Here is a 12,647-nt window from a genome sequence, read left to right as displayed (position 1 = left end):
CAATATACAACATGCTCCAAAGTTACATCTTCACAGTATTGTCATCAGTGGTAATGAATGGATTGTGACAGTGACAGACTAGTGTATGCGTGTCATAATCACTTAGATAATACCACAGTTGATTGAAGATTTTAACACATGTTGCTGTATGTTGATCACAGTAAGTTATTTGTCCATAAATCCATCTAGTGTTGCAACAGTTTTCATCTGTCATTGGAAGTCGGGATCAACTCCACCATCATGCTGCTGTCAACAGGAGTGTGTTTACTGGGGTCAGAAAACCTTCTATTTATAGCAAAACGGATGGGAAAACAGTATAGTATATGGTATTGCGTCGCCAGGTATGTCTGCTAAGAGTATTGTGAGTATTGTTGTTAATTTAACATAGTTTAAAATGTTTTAGACGCAAAATGACAGAGGAAACACTATGCTCTGACTGTGCAAGGGTGATGTTTAGAGCGTATCACTTAAAAACGAGAGTGCTTTTTTCATCGCAGTTATATTGATAACAAAAAGGCACATGTGTGCTAACTGGTCAGCTCTTTGCTTCATTTCATAACATGCACCGCAGTTTGTTTTAATCGAGGAGAAAACACAAGTGGCACATAAAGCCACCTAGACAAGAGGAGCTGTGTGTATGTTGTCTCTATATGGTTCTCATGTGGTGTTTAAGTCCAGCCCCTTCAGAGCGTGCAGCACCCGTCTGTCAGACTTATAGAAGGAAGGACGAACTACTACTATCCGAGACAACTATGGCAGAAGTAGCACCAGCACCCGCCCCAGCTCCGGCCAAGGCCGCAAAGAAGAAGGCGGCTCCCCGACCCAAGAAGACCGGCCCCAGCGTCGCTGAACTGGTCGTCAAGGCCGTGTCCGCCTCCAAGGAGCGAAGCGGTGTGTCTCTGGCTGCGGTCAAGAAAGCTCTGGCTGCCGGCGGCTACGATGTGGAGAAGAACAAGGCCCGCGTCAAGATCGCCGTCAAGAGCCTGGTCGCTAAAGGCACCCTGGTTCAGCTCAAAGGCACCGGCGCGTCCGGCTCTTTCAAGTTGAACAAGAAGGCAGAGACGGTGAAGGCGAAGAAGCCTGCTGCAAAGAAGGCAGTTAAAGCAAAGAAACCCGCTGCCGCCAAGAAACCCGCAGCGGCTAAGAAGCCCAAGAAGGCGGCAGCAAAGAAGCCCGCAGCCGCGAAGAAATCACCCAAGAAAGCCAAGAAGCCCGCCGCCAAGAAAGTAGCAGCTAAAAGCCCCAAGAAGGCCGCCAAGAGCCCCAAGAAAGTGGCTAAGAAGCCCGCAGCAGCCAAGAAGGCTCCAGCCAAGAAGGTTGCCAAACCCAAGGCAGCAAAGAAGGCAGCCCCCAAAAAGAAGTAAACCGTCTGTTCAATCTCTATACCCACAAAAGGCTCTTTTAAGAGCCAACCACTTCGTTTATAAGAGTATCCACGTTCATTATACCATGGTCATCATGTGCGAGTTACTGGAATAATAACCAGTCTGTTTAAAATACGTGTTAATAGTCTAATGCCACTTACAACTAATAACGAGTAGAGGAATAATTTTTACATACAGTTAAGACAAAGTTTATGAACATGATCACCCACGTATCCCCTATGGCGTCATTTTGTTAATCCATAAATCACTGTTTGACAAAACATTAATATCTAATATAGTAGCCTGCTACCATTGTTAGATCAAAATCATATACGCAATTATAAATAGTAACCCGGTTTGATTGATCGAAGACATCTACATCCACCTCTACATCATGTGCAACACATGGCAAATGTGACATTATTGCTCAAATAAGCGAGACAAGAAGTCAGTATTAAAACGTAAATATTGACTATACCTTTATCCACCTCTACATCATGTGCAACACATGGCAAATGTGACATTGCTCAAATAAGCGAGACAAGAAGTCAGTATTAAAATGTAAATATTGACTATACCTTTATTATAAAACGTTTAAACTTGAGAGTCGAAAACAAATGATATGGCAGAGGGTGTGCTTGCTACGCATGTATTAAGTAACACCAACTGAATACATGAATACATTGACTAGAATATTAATAGGGGAGTTTAAAAACAATGAACAACAATCATGATATAGAGGACTTGACGAGCAATATTACTATAAACTAAGGGGTGATGTGACGCCCACAAAGTCTGCCTGTCCTCCCTTACGTCCTCAGAACACAGATAAAAAGGCATGGCTTTGAGCTCTGGAACCATTCACTTCTGCATCTTCAACTGATTGAAGCTTAAAAATGAGTGGGCGTGGCAAAGGCGGAAAGGGACTGGGAAAAGGAGGCGCCAAGCGTCATCGCAAGGTTCTCCGTGATAACATCCAGGGAATCACCAAGCCCGCTATCCGCCGTCTGGCGCGCCGTGGCGGTGTGAAGCGTATCTCCGGTCTGATCTATGAGGAGACCCGCGGTGTCCTCAAGGTCTTCCTGGAGAACGTGATCCGTGATGCCGTCACCTACACCGAGCACGCCAAGAGAAAGACCGTGACCGCCATGGATGTTGTCTATGCTCTGAAGAGACAGGGACGCACTCTGTACGGCTTCGGAGGCTAATAATGCTGACTTGATCTACCAACAACCCAAAGGCTCTTTTAAGAGCCACCCACACGTTATGTAACGAGTTTATTCCCAATATACAGCCTCTATATAAATACAATATGATCAGTTAATAATCCATAACATGAATATGCTGTGCTGCTAGAGATACAGTTGTAATTCGACACGCACGACCAGGCAGAGACGTCTTATTTCCAAATTAAACCTCGCTTTGCTTCATAAACCCATTTTAAGCAGCATGGGGCTTGGAGCCTCGCAAACAATCCTTGATCTAAGACGTAACCTGTCTTTACTTGTGGAGTAAGTTGTGATTTAAATATTAACGTGAAACAGTATAGGGCCTATATCACGCTCTGCGATGAACCATAGTACAACTGGGTTTAAACAAGCGCTTGTGACTGCCATTATTAGTCTATAAACATGTAGAGGCGGGAAAACACACTGAGTTCATTATCTTACTTTGAAATACTCAGAATACAGAGTTTACATTACATTGTCCCAACTGAAGTTAACTGGAGTGATGTAACTAAATCAATTCTGCTTTCATTGTCTTGAATTAATAAATAAACGGGCTAGGAATGGAGAAAAATAAAGTACACACACACACACACACACACACACACACACACACACACACACACACACACACACACACACACACACACACACACACACACACACACACAGAGAGAGAGAGAGAGAGAGAGACACTGCTGGAAATGGAACCCAAACCCAACCCAGCTCTGCCTGCACGTTACCGTGATGCATGAAAACTGTTTTCACCTGTACTTTTGTTCTCATTGTATTGTATTGTGTACACTTCTGCTTTGGCAATGTAAACGTATGTTTTCTCATGCCAATAAAGCCCTTTGAATTGAAATTGAATTGAATTGACTGCTGCCAGTGCACCCGGTTCTCTATTTTGTTTTTATTTACACATTATAATACTTAATTAACTTATTAATATTGGGAATAATGTCATTGTCTCAATGAATAGACAGATTGATATAGTCTATACCTTTTGTTAGTCAAGAAAGCACTATGGCTTGTTTCCATTTGGGGACCTTTATGGACATTAAAATATACATTTAGGGGAGAACCGGGTCCAACGGCGCACGTTTTTCTAATTCCCTCCCTGCACCGAGATTAATTAATCTTAAACAACCTTACTTTCTTGTGAACAAGATACACTTGTCTTCTAACATTATCCGCTGTTTTTTTCAATTTTGGTGAAACAAAACAGGCGCAATCAGCAAATAACGCGACCTCGCGCCGACTTCCTCATCTCAAGTCTTGCGGGGCAAGAAGCGCACCCAGGATGGACATACGGCGCACTGCGTCCCCTAGCGACGCTATCTATGCTGCATGCTTGGATACAACCTCCTAATAAGCCACGAGGTCATCTAACGCTTATTGATGCATGAGGAAATTACCATATCTATTGTCAAATAGCCTACAGTTATCATGTTAATGTCATCATTGTCTGAAATTACCATAATTCTCACCTTTGAGAAGGGTTTCACATCATGTCCACTCCACCACTCCATATCCAGATGGTTCATTAGCCTACATCAATGTCAGCTGTGGTTCCTTATCATTACATCATTGTCAGCTGTAACTTAAGTCAGTGTTTCTCAACATGAGGTCCGGGGACCACCAATGGCTATTGAGGGGGCTCCAGGGGGTCCCCATCAAATATTAGGCTTAAACATCTCAGAAGATTAGAAAAATTATTCTAGATAGGCTAAGCAGAATGACTGTTCTGATTATAGTTCTCTCTACCAGCATTGATTAAGCAATAAAACATTCTCTTAGGCAGAGACAACATGTAGGCCTAATAAAAAGGACCAGACCAGACTTGATATGAATACAAAAATGTTCACATTTTGATTTTATTCACAGATATAGGCAACTGGACATTTAATGATTGTCAAAAGTGCAGTTTAAACCCCCAAACCTTTTGCAAACAAACAAGATAAGAACAACACTATATCCTGTTATGAGGTAACTTTGCATGGCTTAGGCCTATAGGCCACAACTTCATGTAAACAATAAACTGGTGGTCCCCACCATCAGTGTGTGTAGTAAAAGGTGCCACTTAAATGGTTTTTTATGTCCATGTGACAGTGCAAATATTCTGCTGATAAACATAGCAGTCTGACCCACTCCATCCCCCTATTGGCCGGTCATTTTAGACCAGGGGTCTTCGTTTTCAGGTCACAGACCTCTTAGTTGAGAGAGAGATGGAGCAGGGACCCCTACAACCCATATATTCCATATAGTTTCGTTTGACAGCACAGTCATCAATGTATTTTGGGTTCATGTAAATTTGTATTTTCAGATATTTAACCACTTGAACAGTCAATTCTTAATGAACTTGAACTTTCACTCTGTAGGCTACTTGGTCTGCTCTTTTCCCCCCCTTTTCCATCAAAAAAGCTGGACAACATAGCCTACCATGTAACAAGAAACAATGTAGGCTATTAAACTGTCTAATTTTTAATTAGTAGTTAGTAGGGTTAGTAGGGTTACACCAGTGATTGTTGTTCAGGGTTAGTAGGGTTAGTAGGGTTAGTTAGGGTTAGTTAGGGTTAGTAGGGTTAGACCAGAGTGATTGTTGTTCAGGGTTAGGGTTAGTAGGGTTTAGAAAAATTAGAAAAATTAGCCTAGATAGGCTAAGCAGAATGACTGTTCTGATTATATGCTCAGAATGACTGTTCTGAGCATTAATGTGTCCATGTGACAGTGCAAAAAATAAATAAAAGTTATACAAATTCAAGGACAACATTCTAAATTGCCATGTGTCAAAGACACAGCAAACAGTAACTCGAAAGGCTTATACAAAAGTGTGTGTGGTGTGTGTGTGTGTGCGTGCGTGCATGCGGGCTTGCGTGTGTGGTGTGTGTGTGTGTGTGTGTGTGTGTGCGTGCGTGCATGCGGGCGTGCATGTGTGCGTGTGCGTGTAGGCCTAAAGCACAATCTCCTGAATCGCCTTGGATAAAGGCACTATATAAAAGCACCTTTTAAACATTGTAACAACTGAACAACTGAACATTCAACTCACACCTGTGTTAAGTGAGCGGTGCTGATGCTGACAATGGACCCAAATGAAATCACAGGTTAGGGTTAGAACGGAAACAGCAGCTTAATCAAAGTCCTCACATTTGAGACAGACATAACGCTGCTCCTGGTCGGTGCATACTTCATGGGCCCACTCCCCACAGACAGTGCAGGCTACCCAAGTCTGTGGCCTACTCAAGTAGTCCTGTTCGCCACACACAGGACATTCTGTATCATCACCCTCCTCTTCCTCTTCATCATCATGGGCAGGCGTAGCGGCAGCAGCAGACCTTTTTCTTACCTTTGAAGGCACTGCAGACTGCTTGCCTACAGTAGACCTTTTGCCAGCCTTGCCAGTAGACTTGGGGGCAGCCGTAGGCTTGGACGGGTTCAGCTTTCGCTTAGCTTTCGACATCGAGACCCGTTTTTCCTCCTCCAAGGCTGCTTTCACAGGGGTGTCTGTTAGAATGGCAGAAGACCTTTTTCTTCCTCTTGTCTGCTGCTTCCTCGGTCCAGCCTTCGGTAGAGGTCTGAGTAACTCCGGACTGAAACCGGTTGCCTCTGGACTAGCGTTGCGTTGGGCTGAGTGATCCTGAGGCGCAGCGTGGACCTGAGCAGTGACAACCAGACGAGCTCCATGGACTTGAGTAGGAGCCTGAGACTGCTCTACAGCCTCAGGGCTCAGAGCCACAAACTCCTCCCGATCAGGTGGTGCTGTGGTTTGGTGAAGTTGAGCCGTTGCTTCCTGCAAAGCTAGAAGTTGGGAGGAGATGGCCAGCAGTGTAGCGTGGAGCTGTGCAGTGGCATTTAGCTGCTGGGTAGCATGAGGTTGACTGGTACTGGCTTGTAGAGTGGCTTGGATCTGCTCGTTGGTGGCTAGCAGCACAGCGTGGACTTGAGCAGCGGTGAGAGAAGCAGAGTGGGCAGCGGTGGCAGGGTGGACAGGTGTGCCAGCAGAGTGGGCAGCGGTGGCAGGGTGGACAGGTGTGCCAGCAGAGTGGGCAGCGGTGGCAGGGTGGACAGGTGTGCCAGCAGAGTGGGCAGCGGTGGCAGCAGAGTGGGCACCGGTGGTACGGTGGACATTGGTGGCAGCGGAGTGGGCAGCGGTGGCAGCAGAGTGGGCACCGGTGGTACGGTGGACATTGGTGGCAGCGGAGTGGGCAGCGGTGGCAGCAGAGTGGGCACCGGTGGTACGGTGGACATTGGTGGCAGCGGAGTGGGCAGCGGTGGCAGCAGAGTGGGCACCGGTGGTACGGTGGACATTGGTGGCAGCGGAGTGGGCAGCGGTGGCAGCAGAGTGGGCACCGGTGGTACGGTGGACATTGGTGGCAGCGGAGTGGGCAGCGGTGGCAGCAGAGTGGGCACCGGTGGTACGGTGGACATTGGTGGCAGCGGAGTGGGCAGCGGTGGCAGCAGAGTGGGCACCGGTGGTACAGTGGACATTGGTGGCAGCGGAGTGGGCAGCGGTGGCAGCAGAGTGGGCACCGGTGGTACGGTGGACATTGGTGGCAGCGGAGTGGGCAGCGGTGGCAGCAGAGTGGGCACCGGTGGTACGGTGGACATTGGTGGCAGCGGAGTGGGCAGCGGTGGCAGCAGAGTGGACAGCGGTGGCAGCGTGGACAGGAGACTGCTCGTCCTGAGCATCCTCAGTCTGAGCCTCAAAAGCCACAGGCGTCAGCACCAGCCAGTCGTCGTCCGGAGCAGGTGGAGCGTCGTCCGGAGCAGGTGGAGCGTCGTCCGGAGCAGGTGGAGCGTCGTCCGGAGCAGGTGGAGCTGGTCTGTCTGTAACATAGGCCGGGGCAAAATCTCTGTCAACAAAAATGTCTGGGTTAAATGGCCAAATCCCGGTGCACTTGAAGCCAGCCACGATGTTTGACGGTGTCGCAGCGGACGGGAGCGCTGTTCTTACGATCCCTGAGACAAACAAACATACAAACAGAAAGAAAACGATTTTGAATTAGCCTGGTTTGATATGCATTCCACCCCCATCTGAAAATGTTTGATGCCAGGGACTAATAGGCCTATGTCCTTATGTTGTGGGTTTTGAGTTAAGTTGTGTGTCATTGTAGCTACTTTGTGTTCATTTAGTTTTGTACCATGTTGCTTTATGATTGTGAATTGTGTGTTTGTGTTGGCTTTGTAGGCTATATTTCAGACTAATCAGGTCAGTAGCCAACACCTACATTACAAATCATAGGCCCTACCTGGTAAATCATAGATGGTCATGGTTTTGCCAGGATTTCTCATCATCCACTGGTCCATGGCAGTGTTGATGTAGCGCTTCAGCGGGCCGTAGACGCTGCGATCCAATGGCTGCAGCTTGTGGGAGCAGTGAGGGGGGAAGGACAGCAGCACCACACCGTTGCTTTTGCAATAATCGATGCCTTCCACTGAAAGGTGGGAGGCATGATTATCGAGCAGGAGAAGGATTTTCGAGTCCTTGGTAGCCCTTGTGTGATGGACAAAGTGCTTAAGGAAAACAAGAAAATCCTTCTCCTGCATCCATCCAGAACCACTGCAGGTGCCAATGCAGCCATCAGGCCCATCACGCACAAAGTGGTCCTTAAAGTTCTTTCTGGGGAATACAAAGTGGGGTGGGATGCTGTTGCCTTGGGCATTGACAGCGAACGCCATGGTGACCAGGGTCCCCCTCTCTGCAGATGTCATGGCCCCAACCTGTTTCCTCCCTCTGCTGGCGATGACCTTGTCGGGTACCTTTTCGATCAACCAGACAGAAATGTCAGATTACAGTGTGAAATATTTTGTTATAATGTTGATGAGGATCGAAATAAACAAAAAATACCTGCACAGTGACAGTGCTGGTCTCGTCCATGTTCCAGATATCCTTAGCCTGGAAATGGTGTAGAGTGAGGACCTTGGAGTAGGGACGGAAGCATAATCATTATTATCGTTAATTGTGATAAACACTCACAATAATCGTATCGTGGAGATTTAGATTTATTGTGAAATGCACATCATGCACTAGGATCAATTCACTTTCTATTTGCCGAGCTGCATATCCGGTACCATTTAAACTCTGACCTGGAAATAACCTAGGCTACTTGATAGTCTTTGTTCACACTCTACTCTATCTCTTTGCCAAGAAATAGCCGATCTACAGTAGCCTAGCCTACAAGCTCATCATGAGTCACGGCACATTGTGAGCTTGTAGAGCGGCTAATTTTTTACATTTTGCCCCCAGAATAACAGCTCATTATTTGATTGTTGCGATATAGCAAATCAAATTTTTCTTTTTATCAGAATAATCGTGACATGACATTTTCATATTGTCCCATACCCTACCTTGGAGAGGTTCTCAAAGAACTTGCCCACGTTGACTGGGTTAAAGCTGGTGGCTCTGGAGAGGCTGGTCGGCTGAGGACGTCTGATGGACAGAGCACTGTTTCTCTCCATAAAGCCCGTCATCCAGTCCTTCCCAGCCATCTCTCTGGCAGCCCAGACCTCCGGGTATTTACAGCCATGCGCCCTAGCGAGCTGAAAGGCAAGCCTTCGGACCTGATGACATAGAAGATGAATTATTAAAAGTAGGCTAAATGTCAGTGATAGTCATAAATAAAGGTAAAGGTATCTATCTATCTAAATGTTAAATAAAGGCCTAATGAGTTTGAAAGTAAAGTGAGTTGAAAAAAATAAATAATAATAATAGGCTAATTTAATACACATTTTACACCAAACCCAACCTCTTTGCCAAAAACAGCCGATCTACAAGCTCACAACGCCTCGCAGCGCGGTGCATTGCAAGCTTGTAGATCTGCTAATTTTGGCAAGTGGTTGATATAAAAAAGGAGAAAAAAGGTTTCTATCACAGAACGATTTGCAGGACCCCCTGTAGTAGCCAACTCTGAGGACCCCCTAGAGGCCCTGGACCCCCTGTTGAAGACCCTTCAACTAGGCTATTATAGGCCAAGCCTAAATTATATTTATATTATTCATTAGACACCAAGCCTATAACGCTGTGTTATAATAGCCTAATGCATAACTTAACATGGTTACCTAGACCAATGGCCCTATAAATGATAGTCCTAATATAATTTATAAGTGCTGTTCATCATGCATGATAAACCATAGTGATAAACCCAGTGGAACAGCACATTATTACTAGCTTAACAGGTCACACTTTAGACAAGCCTAAAATAGGCCTATTGTGCTGTTTCACTGAGCTACTGGCCACATGCATTATGACAAGCACTTATATCATCTAATCTTACCTCCCTAGGACTCAGGCCATAATATATGTCAGCTGCCTTGAGAAGGTAGTCTCTCAGGACAGCTTCTTTCTCTGTGGAGAAAACTTTATTATGGGCTCTATAGCCTGGGAGGGGCGCATCAGGGTCCTGGCTCTTCCTCTGAATATAACGCCTCAGTGTCGACTCTGAGATGCCATGTAGCCTAGCTGCACCACGGATGGTCTGGCCATCCTGCACTGCTTGATAGGCTAGGGGGAAGGCATCAGGTGGGTAGATACCCCTGGTGGTCTTTCTCACCCTGATCCGGGGCATCTCCTGTAAGCAGTGGCAAGTGGCAACATACATGCTTTACGCATCTACCATGCGTTTTGCGCGGAACGCCCCGAGCGTGTCTCCCGCTACGTTTAGCCCCCTAGCACAAAAGCTAATGAATATTTTTCAATGAAACCTTCACTGGGAGTTAGCCAACACATTAGCCTAAAAGACGATATCCATTAACATTCGGCACCAAATACACACAGCCCTACAAACGGAAAACACTCAGATGGGATATATTGTACTTACAGTGTGTAAAAACTCCTTAAAGATGATATCTCCGTCAATTCTTTGCCAACGTGGATGAAACTTGGTCTCCAGTGGTTTCGCGCGAAGAGGAAGAGAATGACGTCGGCGGAAATTACGTCACTTCATGTGAAGCATGTTAAATGGGCCGACGTGCAACAGTCCCGCTGCGCTATTAGTACCGGCTCTCCCCTACCCTAAGTACATGTTTAGCCGCTCAAAATATTACAGGGACAATAGAGCGCACGAGCGGGAGAAATAATACAGAAATAAAGACACCGCCCTCTTTGTAGGAGGATCAGCCAATCATCTGCTGGGAGTCACACAACCACATTGGCATTGGCTGTGTATAAATAATGGTGCGACAGCGCTTTCTCATCACATTGGTCACTACAAGCCTCTGACAGAACACAGTCAAAATGCCCGAAGTTTCCAAGCCAGCGCCCAAGAAGGGCTCCAAGAAAGCCGTCAGCAAGACCGCCGCCAAGGGCGGCAAGAAGCGCAGAAAGTCCAGGAAGGAGAGCTACGCCATCTACGTGTACAAGGTCCTGAAGCAGGTCCACCCTGACACCGGCATCTCTTCCAAGGCCATGGCATCATGAACTCCTTTGTCAACGACATATTTGAGCGCATCGCCGGTGAAGCCTCTCGTCTGGGTCACTACAACAAACGCCGCACCATCTCATCCAGGGAGATCCAGACCGCTGTCCGCCTGCTGCTCCCCGGTGAGCTGGCCAAGCACGCCGTGTCTGAGGGCACCAAGGCTGTCACCAAGTACACCAGCTCCAAGTAGACTGAATCGTCTGCTATTCAAAACAAAACGGTCCTTTTAAGGACCACACATATTTTCAAGAGAGGGTTTATTCGAATACTAGCAAGAGCACTTGATGAAACCTTACCACGGGGCCTTCCTTGCACATTTTTCTTCTTTCCTCCTTACTGTTACATCAGACACTCTAGGAGTGACCTAAAGCTGTCATCCTAGTAAATTAAATAATGAACTACATGATAAAAACACTAATGATAGTGCTTAAACATGTTAAGATCAAACTAGATATGTAACTAACGTGCATTCCACACAGTGGACGATTTGATGGATATGAATAAATGGCCACATATTGTAGAATACAGGGGTTATTTTTAATTCATAATTTTGTGTATCGGGTCCATGTAATGCGTATGAACTGGGACTTTAGAGAAGCTTGTGAAAATGTAGGTTCCTAAATGTCCTTTATGAGATCAATGTGTTGTGAAGTGGATGGTTTCGTTCCTTACTTTACATGAACAAATAGTTATTCCTCCTGTTGTGCACCATATTTGTCAATTCAATCTTTATTTCAGAGCCAGGGAGATCCATATCACGGTTACAATACTACATGTCATGGAGTCATGTTTCATTTTGTCCCTAAAGTAGAAATATATATGCCATACTCCATTGTATTTGAAGTCTGCTGGAAATGACCCACGTAGCCAGCCCTGTAAAGGGGATGTGCACAATCGCTATCGTTGCCTACCGTGTAAGTCCAGATCGCTTTTATGCTGGAATTTACATTAGATACTAGCATGATTTAAATAGATTTTCCCTACATTAGCATTAGAATTGACTCTTTGTTGATACGGTGGGTGGCTCTTAAAAGAGCCTTTGTGGGGTTTGTTTTACTTCTTGGCGGCTTTCTCGGTCTTCTTGGGGAGCAGGACAGCCTGGATGTTGGGCAGCACACCGCCCTGAGCGATGGTCACTCCGCCCAGGAGTTTGTTGAGCTCCTCGTCGTTGCGGACGGCCAGTTGGAGGTGACGGGGGATGATACGAGTCTTCTTGTTGTCACGGGCAGCGTTTCCAGCCAACTCCAGGATCTCAGCGGTCAGGTACTCGAGGACAGCCGCCAGATAGACCGGGGCGCCGGCACCGACTCTCTGGGCATAGTTGCCTTTACGCAGCAGCCTGTGGACCCACGGGGAACTGGAGCCCGGCACGGGATGAGCGGGTCTTAGCCTTCGCCCTCATAGATATATATAAGAAGGCTAGATGGCGCAAGGCGGAGTCGGCGGCGTCGTTCACTGGCGGCCATCTTAGGACAGGACCATCCCCCGCGTCCTGCCGTTGTATTGTGCCTGTAAGGTGAGTGATCTGCACACTTAAATACTCTTTACTCTCTGAAATCTTGACCGATTTACTAACGGTTTGGATTATTACAAACATTATTAGCGTGGCTATGAGCTCAGGCTGGTTGACATGTTGAAAT

At 46.5% G+C, this 12,647-nt stretch overlaps 2 protein-coding genes and 2 pseudogenes across 4 annotated transcripts in view; 3 read left to right on the top strand and 1 right to left on the bottom strand.

Annotated features, from left to right (window-relative positions):
• Positions 1-1,364, top strand: part of LOC308284757 (histone H1-like) — a gene marked incomplete at both ends in the record, with an annotated part of 31,633 nt that extends 30,269 nt beyond the window's left edge. The window contains one exon of the mRNA XM_080725487.1: positions 1,230-1,364. Coding sequence (XP_080581613.1) covers positions 1,230-1,364 — 135 coding nt within the window. The remainder of the gene's footprint in view (positions 1-1,229) is intronic.
• Positions 1,365-2,260: 896 nt separating this feature from the next.
• Positions 2,261-2,572, top strand: LOC308284756 (histone H4; the record flags this gene model as incomplete). The annotated part of the gene is made up of 1 exon (XM_080725486.1): positions 2,261-2,572. One exon carries the CDS (start codon positions 2,261-2,263, stop codon positions 2,570-2,572), a length of 312 nt encoding a protein of 103 aa, XP_080581612.1.
• An 8,251-nt stretch (positions 2,573-10,823) lies between these two features.
• Positions 10,824-11,197, top strand: LOC308284618 (histone H2B-like; annotated as a pseudogene). Its single transcript has one exon. The product of its transcript is annotated as a histone H2B-like (transcript).
• Positions 11,198-12,060: 863 nt separating this feature from the next.
• LOC308284955 (histone H2A-like) lies at positions 12,061-12,409 on the bottom strand (annotated as a pseudogene). Its single transcript has one exon. The product of its transcript is annotated as a histone H2A-like (transcript).
• Between the last annotated feature and the right edge of the window lie 238 nt (positions 12,410-12,647).

This window comes from Nannobrachium achirus (genome assembly GCF_963921795.1).
Source record: "Nannobrachium achirus genome assembly, chromosome: 5".
In the NCBI taxonomy this organism is placed as follows: Eukaryota; Metazoa; Chordata; class Actinopteri; order Myctophiformes; family Myctophidae; genus Nannobrachium; species Nannobrachium achirus.
The sequence above is the reverse complement of the archived record's forward strand: the minus strand, read 5'-3'. Positions and strand labels throughout refer to the sequence as shown.